Below are 9,802 nucleotides of genomic sequence, written 5' to 3'. Positions count from 1 at the left end.
GTCGCATTTCTTGACATAATCCATCGAATCACTAGTCATTGTAGGCCAAAAGTATCCTTGTCTTAGAATTTTCTTGGCAAGGCTTTGCCCCCCAACGTGGTCACCATCGAAGCCTTCATACACTTCTTGGAGGTTGAACTTGTCTTCCTGCTCGGACACACATCAGAGTATTGGCAATGGATATCCTCGCCTATACAACTTACGGTCCACGACTACATATCGAGGACCCTGGTAAAGTAGCTTCCGAGCCACTTTCTTGTCCAGTGGTAGTTCTCTATAGACAAGGTACTTTACTATGGGATCCATCCAACCATCAAGGGGCTGGACCATTTCAACTTCCTTGGGTTTTGTGATCCTTGGAGAAGCAAAGTATTCAATCGGGATTACATTGAGCATCTCCACATCCTTAGCGGTAGCCAGCTTAGCTAGAAAATTAGCATTGGAATTTTTCTCATGTGGAACTTGTTGAACAATAAACCTTTTAAGTTGTATAGCATCTCTTGGGTCTTGGCCAAGTAAGGATCCATCTTGGTTCCTCAAGCCTGGTACTCTTTGAGCACTTGGTTCATAATCAGCTGAGAATTTCTGTATAGCTCGAGTCCCTCAGCCTTAAGCTCTAGGGAAACTCGCAGTTTGTTATCAAGGCTTCATTCTCAGCTTCATTATTTGAGGTGTCAAATCCAAATCTTAGGGCACTGTGAACCCTATGTCCCTTGGGGGACACAAAGATCTTACTTCCTCTGACCTTATTCTTATTAGAGGACCTATCCATGAATAGCTTCCAAATTTGTCCAACAAGCTAGACCTCCTCGGGCATTTCGTGGGTTCCCGTGCAGTCTGCGATAAAGTCCATCAACACTTGCCCCTTATTGCAGTCCCTGGGTGGTAAGTGATGTTGAATTGCTAAGTTTAGCTGCCCATTTAAGGAGTCTCCCAGAGGACTTCGACTTTTGGAGGACTTGCCTTAGAAGCTGGTTGGTGAGGACTTTGATGGAATGTGTTTTAAAATAAGGCCTGAGTTTTCGAGAAGCTACTATCAAACAAAATGTTAGTTTTTCCATGAGATAATATCTAGACTCTTCCCCAAGGAGTCTCTTACTCACATAATAGAAGAGAAGTTAAACATGACCTTCCTCGTGGACCAGGGCTATACTAATGGTGTTTTTAGACAGCCATGTAGAGAAGACGGGGTTCTCTGTCTACGGGCTTTGACAATATTTGGGGGTTCGCCATGTGCGCTTTAAGTTGCTGGAAAGCCTGCTCACATACCTCCATCCATTTAAATCTTTAACCTCCTCAGAGGGTGTTGAAGAATGGAATGCATTTGTCGGTAGCCTTGGATACCAAGCGACTGAGAACTACTATCGAACAAGTCAGGCTTTGCATATCTTTCTGTTTCCTTGGGGACGACATCTCTATCAAGGCTTTGAACTACTTGGTGTTTGCTTTAATTGCACAGGCCCTCACGATGAACCCATAAATTTTCTCGAAGGCTACCCTAAATGTGCACTTTTGGGGATTCAACTACATCCCAAGCTTATGGAGGACTGAGAGTGCTTCCGCCAAATCCTTCTATGGTTTGCAGCTCTCTTAGATTTCACCACCATGTCATCCACATACACGTCCATGTTTTGACCAAGTTGGTTCTCGAACATCTTGTTCACTAATCTTGGTACATGGCCTATCACTCTTCAAAACAAAAGACATCATTTATCTTTTCAAAAACTGGTATGCTCCTGGTAAGAAACATGCATGGAGATATGATTGTATCCTGAATAAGCATCCATGAAAGTTAGAAGCTCATACCTGAAGGTGGCATCCACCATCTGATCTATCTTAGGCAGGGGAAACAATCTTTTAGGCATGCCTTATTAAGGTCAGTAAAATCAATGCAGGTCCTCCAAGTTCAGTTAGGCCTAGGTACCAATAGTGGGTTTGCCAACCACTTAGGGTATTGGGCCTCCCGAATGAACCTATTCCATAGGATCTTATCGACCTCCGCCTTTAAGGCCTCTGCCCTTAAGGTCTATATTCAAGGTGTTGAAGATGATGTTGGGATCAATTCTCATCATGTTTGCATGAGATAAAGCAAAGATGTCCTGGTTCTCACAGAGAAAGCTTACCATAGCTTCTCGAACCTCCGCCTTGATGTTCTTCCCAACGTGCATTGCACGTTTGCCGGTGGTTTTTTCTGCCAGCAAAATTGCCCATTGTCGCCGGCAAAAGTTATATTACTTTTGTTGGCACATTTTTGCATCGGCAAAGTGGACTGCCTTAATGCGATCGCTATTACAACCTTTTACCGTAGATGCAATATTAGATTTTTTCGAAGGAGATGGAGTTGCCAGGAAAACATAATTTTTGCTGGCACGTCGTGTTCCCCGGCAAAAGTTTTTTTTTTTTTACATTTTAAGACTTTACTTTTTCTGGCGCAAAAAGTCACACGCGAAAATTAGTTGCATTGTTTAGAAACTTTTACCGGTGCAAAAAAAACGCAGGAAAAAGGTTTTTCCAAAAAAAAAAAAAATATTTAACAATTGGTAATTTTATTATAAAATTTATTATTGAAAATTAATTTGATTAATATTATATAAAGCATTACATAGTTGTCTTTTAAATATAATTAACAAACTAGTATAACATAATTAATTAAATGTTTTAAAACATATAGAAGTACTAAAAAAAATAAAACAAATTGTCTTTCAAATTAATGAGATGAAATAAAAGTACATCTACTGGCAAAGATCATTCTCATCATTGTTGTTGTCTTCCTAGTGGACTAAATTAGATGCCTGGCTAGCTGAAACACCATCAAAATTAAATGTTGGTGGGGTTGGGTACTGAAATGGGGGCAAGAAATTCATTCTCGGTACCATGCCTTGCATTCACTTTATGTAATTCATCATGTATTGGTTGTGGTTTATTATGTATTGGTTCTGGGTGAGCATGAATTATTCATGGGATTGCTGCTACATTTTAAGATGCTCATTTTCCTGCTAAAGATGGACTACATCCACAGATTGTTGACTACTGGACATGGAGATCGAAGGCTATGCTTGTTGTCCTCCAGTTTGCTTGAGCCTAGGCATGTAACCACCCTCAAAACATAAAAGATGGGACATGGAGATCGAAGGTTATGCTTGTTGAGATCGTTGAGGAAATGGTGGAGGTGGCATGCTCATAGGCTTCTCTGTTGCATTTTGCTAAGGATATGCTGCATCAATTGCTTCAGGATCAACATTTGACATTTTTGAACTCACAACTCTTTCTTCCTTTTCCACTCTACTTTGGATTGAAGTGGGCTGGCTTCTGTTCTTTGGATTATCCTCGTTCAACTCCAGATTTTTACCACTCCTCAAGGTAACCGCCTTGCAATGCTCCTTATCATCTCTCCTTGGATTTTTGGTATCACTAAGCAAGGTGCCTTGTGGTCTATTCATTAGCTCATTAACTAGCTGCCCCATTTGAATCTCTAGGTTCTTCAAGGATGCCGCTTGCCTCTGAATCACATCAACTATTGTTTTAGGTTAAGATAACCAACCTCCCAAAAATCACTTTTCCTTAAGGTTCGTAATTGCTACTTTATAGTATTTAAGGTAAAATTAGAAAAATCATTTCTCTTAAACCGTGTCACATTTTTCTCTAATTTTTTACAGGGGTCCTTAAAAATATCTTATCTCATTCTTTTCAAAATTTCATAATTTTTGGAATGGTAAAACCCATTCAAATATTAAAGGCAATATGGCAGTGCCTGTTGCCCATAAGTATTTCTCAAATTTTAAGGTAACTTAAAAATTTATTTCTCTTACACCATAGCCCATTTCTTTATGAAATTTTATAGCGGTATTTATAGATTTATAAATTAGCTTTCTTAAAAATTTATTAATTTTTGGAGTAATAAAACCTATTCAAATATTTGAAGCAATTTGTCCAGGAGTTTTGTTTCCAAATTATAGGGAAACCTTTGAAATTTTGTTTCTCCTAAACTATAATACATTTTCCACTAAAATTTTACAGTGACCCTTATACATGTCTAAAATAACATCTTACCAAAGGTCATAGCTTTTAGATTAGGAAAACCCATTCAAATGTAAAAAAAATCTGGGCAGTGCATGCTGCCGAGAAATTTTCCAAATTTACATCAAAATGCCAAAAAGTGCATAACTTGGGTTTAAAAATAAATTTTCATGATTTTCCAAAGATTATCCTCAATTACTCACAAAGAACTATGCAACTACATAATTTATTTTTCAAACAGAGGTAGTAGAGTGCAATCTGACCCATTGGAAGCTAGACCACGAGTTTTGGCAGCATGCATTTTTACACAAACTTAGCAACAACAAGCATTTCTAGCATAACCCTAGCCACATGCATGCATGCATGCAAATAATCAAATCATACAATCTCAACCTGAAGAATAAAATGAGCTCAAAAAATCATTAAAATAACCTATACAACCAGATTTACCAACATCAATCACAAAACTAAAGAACAACCATAAATTTCTACATTTTGATAGTTCTAGCTTGGAGATGTGTTTTCCTTAGCTTCTCAAAACTCCCCCTTGTGCTCTATGCTCTCAAACTGAGCCCTAATGTCCCACATATCGATTTTTTAGAAAGAGTTAGAGTAGAAAGGCTTAGATGAGGGACAAAAACATGCAAACTTCCAAGATCTCTTACCTTGCTTTTACTTGATCACCAAAGTGCTCAATTTTTGAGATCCAACTAGTACAAGATTCTCTTAAACCCTAGAACACAAGATCAATGCCATGCATGGATATTATATCATATGCATGTATAATACACCCTTAGGGTTTCAGGTTTGAAGAAGAAAATTGAAGGGAAGACGAATGGGGTATCGAAACTTACTCTACACAAATGTTCTCTTGAGCTTCTCCCTTCTTCAATGGGGAATTAGATTGCTCATGAGATAGAGAGAGAAAGAAAGATAGAATGAGAGAAGGAGAGAAGTTGTGGAGGAGAAGGAGGACACAAGAGGAGGGGTTTCGAAAATCTCTATAGGTATAGATTTGTTTTGTTTTGTTTGATTTCCTAAGAATAGTTTCCTCCTCATCACTATCCTTCTTCTCTTTTCCTTCTTTGGTGATTTCGAAATTCAAATAGGTGCGAAAAGAGTTGATCAACTTTGAGGGTTCTTTTGATTTCTATCAAAGAAAATAGTGGATCCCTAGCCTTATTGTCGTTTGTTGTTATTTTGATTCTTGTTTGTGCTATTGATTTAATGATGGTTATTGTCTTGATTATTTTCTTCTTACATGTGTAGATAGATAATTGTTCTCCATGCCTTTGTTTTTTCTTAAATCCATAGAAACATGAAAAGAGTTATGCATGTGGGTTTTGTGAGAGTAGATCCTATAAATGAATTGCTATAGAGATGGGTGTCCTTGTAAGTACATGATGTACGAGTTTAATGAGATCTTCTGTTTATGTTTCCATGATCAATTAGAATCTAATGATTTATGTTGAAGTATGCAAGGATGTTAATAGATACATGCTAAGGCTTATGTTTTGGTTTGGCTTATTTATGTTAATGTTGTCTCTTAAATATTCATGTAAAAATGCAAAAGAGATTTGAGATGTTTAATCATGTAGGTTTCAGCATAGGGTCTCAATTGGTGTTTGATTATTGACAATGCTGAATTTTGAGAAATTAACAAGAAAATAAAGGAACAAATAATTCCAACTTCAACGCTACTTTTAAGTACCATCCCATGTATGCATGTTACATGCAAGTCTACTTTTATGCTCAAATATATGTTAGTTAATTAAATCTAGTGTCCTTGATTTGAAATCATTGAGAATTACTTAGTAGAATCGACATTATTCTTTTATGATTCTACGTGACGTTGTTGTATGAATAGACTTATGGTGTAACTTGTCCACGTGTGCATGGACTATGCAGACGTGGGGTATGTATGTTGGGCATATGTATTCTTACATGATTTTAAGATGAGCTTTTGGTTGTGATTCTAGGCTCGTTGTGAAGTACCTCGAACCTTATTTTTGCTTGGACTAGAGGTAAGGAAGTTAGCCAAAATTTTCTATGAATTATGTTATGAAAGGTATGAATTGTTATGTTGCAAAAGTTAAAGTGTTATGGAAAGCACAAGTTATAGTAATCTAAAGTGTTATGCAAAGTATGATTTATTATATTAAGTTATGAATTGTTGTATGCTTATTTGTGTGTTGTATTTAAAACCTGTTGGTTGCTAGCGTGTTGAACATAACTCAACAATTGAGTTACTAAGGATATGACATAACACATAGGGCAGACGTGCCGAGGTTTCTCCTTGGTACGCACAGTGATGTGGGAGGTTCTGACGTCTAGGCATGTATGACGTGGGGTGTCCTATCAGTTAATAACAATCAAGATGAACGCTAAGAATAATTAAGAACTTATGTTATCATTTATGTTTCAAGTTGTGTCATTTTGACTTATTATTTTATTTTATTTCAAAATACTGTAAAAAGACACAACATTTTCATTTAAAACTATTGTGCCCAAACTACCATGTTTTATCAAGGCCCCACTTTTCCGTAAAATAGGATTTTTCTAATACGTGCTAGTTGAGCAAAAATTTTATAAAGTAATATATTAGGGTGTTCTTTACAAATGGTGTCATAGCCAGGTCATTCATGTTTCCAAGGACCCTCCACATACATGCTAAAGACGGGAAAATCTCACCTTACCGTGTTGTAAGTGCAACTCGACGAGGATAACAAAGATTGGAGGATCGTCGTACTAAAGATGACTGCTATAGTTTGTGAGCGTATTCAGAGAATGATTAAGAAGACAGGAGTGCTGCTTTGGCCTATTGAACAATATTGGGTGCTTAGAGAATCATTTTCAATATACCCCAAGGCCCTCCTTCAGTTGACTGTAGCATGGCACAACGTCGTCCAGGATGACTTGGACTTTGATACTATCAATTACACCATTTATGACCTCGTGGACAATTATGAATCCAATCATTTAGAGGTGGTCCTAGTTAAGAATGGTGATGGAGATGGAGGAACATTTCGAGATCATACCCGACATTGAAGGGGAAATGGCGCGATCGAGGACTAGAGCGCCCCTGACTACTTCTACATTTGGGAAAACATCTTCGATTATAGTTCAAGGGAAAATTCCACGATCGAGGACTAGAGCCCCCTCAAATTTCCATCAATAAGTCCTATTTAAAAAAATAGGACTTTCTTAAAGATATCTTGAAAACTTATGGATTTTTATTGTTTTATTTAGAAATTTTGTTGGATGTTTGATTTATGGGGTACTTTTGAGCAAACTTTGGATGCTAAAAGTTTTATCTTTTCTCTCTCGTGCAAACTCTAAATGTTGTATGGTTATGAGTATGTAAGAGAACCTGTATGACTAGCTCTTAAAGTAACCAAAACATTATTCAATTCATCCTTTCTTATGATTTTCTTTTGGTGCCTTATAATTTCTTAATCTTGACAAGAGGTAGCAGGGGAAAGGGAATATGCCAAGGAAGATGCACCTTTGCAAACCCAAATGCTACATAAATCTCTGACCTGAGAATGCTACCAGCCTAACTAGCAGCCCCAGCTGCACCAGTTGTGGATTTAGCTGCATAGATAGCAAGATTGAGAGAATAATTAAGATAGAGTGGCGAAGAATTGGCTCAAGCCAGACAAGTACCCCAAGCACCCCAAGTACCGTTGGTACAACATGAGCCTCCAATACCACCACCTACATCATTGCCAATGGCTTATGATTTTGAGCCAGTCTATGAACGTTTTAGGAAGCAAGCCCCGCCTAGCTTCGAAGGGAATGCCGACCATATGGTGGCGGAAGATTGGGTGAAGTCGGTAGAAGCTATCTTTGACCACATGGAGATGAATGACCATCAAAGGATTTCATGTGTAGCTAACCTACTCAAAATGGATGCAAGGATATGGTGGGACATGGTGAAGCAGACTCGTGACCTAAACACTATGACCTGGGTAGATTTCATTCAAGCGTTTAACAAAAAGTATTACATTACAGTTGTATTGGCAACCAGGGTGGATGAGGTTGTAACCTTGTTTCAAGGAAACCTTTCTATTGCCGATTATGCTCATAAGTTTGATAGGTTGGCGAGGTTCACGTCTAAAATAGTACCAACTGAGGCCATGCGAGTTGCGAGGTTTAAGGAAGGACTTAAGTCCATGATTGCTAGAGATGTCAAGTTGACTAATGTTAAGATGGTTAGTTACGCTAAGGTTTTGGATAAGGCTCTTGATGTGGAATACTTGGAGGAACGCATATGGAAGGATAGTGTAGAAAGAAGGGTGGCAAATAGAAACAAGGGTTTCTAGGAGGGTAAAAAGAGGAAGGCCCAGGAGGGACAGAGCAGTGGCAATGACAAGAGGCCTAAACCCCTGACCCCGAATGGAAATAATCATAACAACTGTAGCTACCACAACAACCATAATAGATTAGGAGGTTCTTTACAAAAACATATGCACAGGATTCAAACTAGCTAACACTCAAAGAATCATTGGACCTACTTGAAGAAAAGTGAGATGATTCTTAGATTAAAAATTTTGCGTACCAACAACGTGCCATAAGATACTTTAATAAGAGAGTATAAGACATGCATTTTGGAGTGGGAGATTTTATACTCAGACAAGCATTTCTAGCCACACGAGATCCGACGGCAGGTGTGCTCAGGAAAACTTGAGAAGGACCTTATTTAGTTGAATCTATTATCTGAACTAGTGTGTATAATATGGCTAGATTAAATGGAGAATCGGTCCTGCGAACTTGGAATGGGGAACATCTACGACCATATTATCAATGAATTTTGAAATATGTTTATTAATGTAACCAACTTTGTATTTATTTTAGTATTATCAATAAAATACTTTTTGTTGACTGCCTTTTTCGCTATCGACCTTAAAACAAGAGATCAAAGAAATAAACAGCAAGAAGACAAGGGTTTTTATGTGGTTCAGGCTATAAAAGAGCCCTAGTCCACGAGTCTCTAGTATTAAGTGGATTGGAACCGTGTTATGGCAAGTTCCAACGGTGTATTCTCAGGCAGCGTTTAGATTGCTATGAGTACAAGGTGTTTTCGCTCTAAAAAGCTAAACTCTTTACAATGAGACTCCCATCCCCTATTTATAGAGGCTGGGGTCATTAATAATAATCATTTGTAATTAATACACATTTTCCAATTATTGGGGAATTAATACTAATTTAATGCATTAGGCTACATTGAATAAAGACCACTACCTAAGAAAGATCTGCAGGGCACATTGCAAAAAGGTACCTGCTTCATGGGGAACATGACCCAAGTACTTTCAGGGCATGTTGCAAGTATCTCCATGTGACACAACATACTGGTAGTGCGGATTGTCGAGTCATATACTCAACAACATTGTGGACGGATTTCCCAAAAAGGGTGTTAGATGATCCTCTGATGCTGCAAACTCGCATTTTCTGACACCTGGCGCCTATCTTAGGTCCGAGAACCAAAACCTTGGACCTGGGGGACGATTAAGGGGATAAAGTCATTGTCATAGTTGCTTCACCTGGAGAGCCTCTAGATCTTAGGGCAAACCTTGGAGGGTAATCTACCTTTAAGTTACCCACGACCCACCTACTTGCAAAGACACGTGACCTCATCTAGAAGGATCTTCGTCCCAAAAAGAGGCCTCGAGGGTAACGTACCTTGAAGATTTCGATGAAGGTTTGAGCTAGTCACTACGAGTTGCCACTTGTCGGAGGTGAAAATACGGACAACATTTTCCCCCAAGTCTCTACTCGCCCTCGA

General features: G+C 38.3%; 1 protein-coding gene across 1 annotated transcript; it reads left to right on the top strand.

Annotated features, from left to right (window-relative positions):
* The first annotated feature begins 7,748 nt into the window (after positions 1–7,748).
* LOC133814216 (uncharacterized) lies at positions 7,749–8,342 on the top strand. Its single transcript, XM_062247208.1, has one exon. The coding sequence runs from the start codon at positions 7,749–7,751 to the stop codon at positions 8,340–8,342; it is 594 nt and encodes a 197-aa protein (XP_062103192.1).
* Positions 8,343–9,802: the final 1,460 nt, after the last annotated feature.

The sequence above is a fragment of the Humulus lupulus genome, chromosome 2 (assembly GCF_963169125.1).
Source record: "Humulus lupulus chromosome 2, drHumLupu1.1, whole genome shotgun sequence".
Lineage (NCBI taxonomy): Eukaryota > Viridiplantae > Streptophyta > Magnoliopsida > Rosales > Cannabaceae > Humulus > Humulus lupulus.
This window is presented reverse-complemented; position numbering and strand designations above follow the sequence as displayed.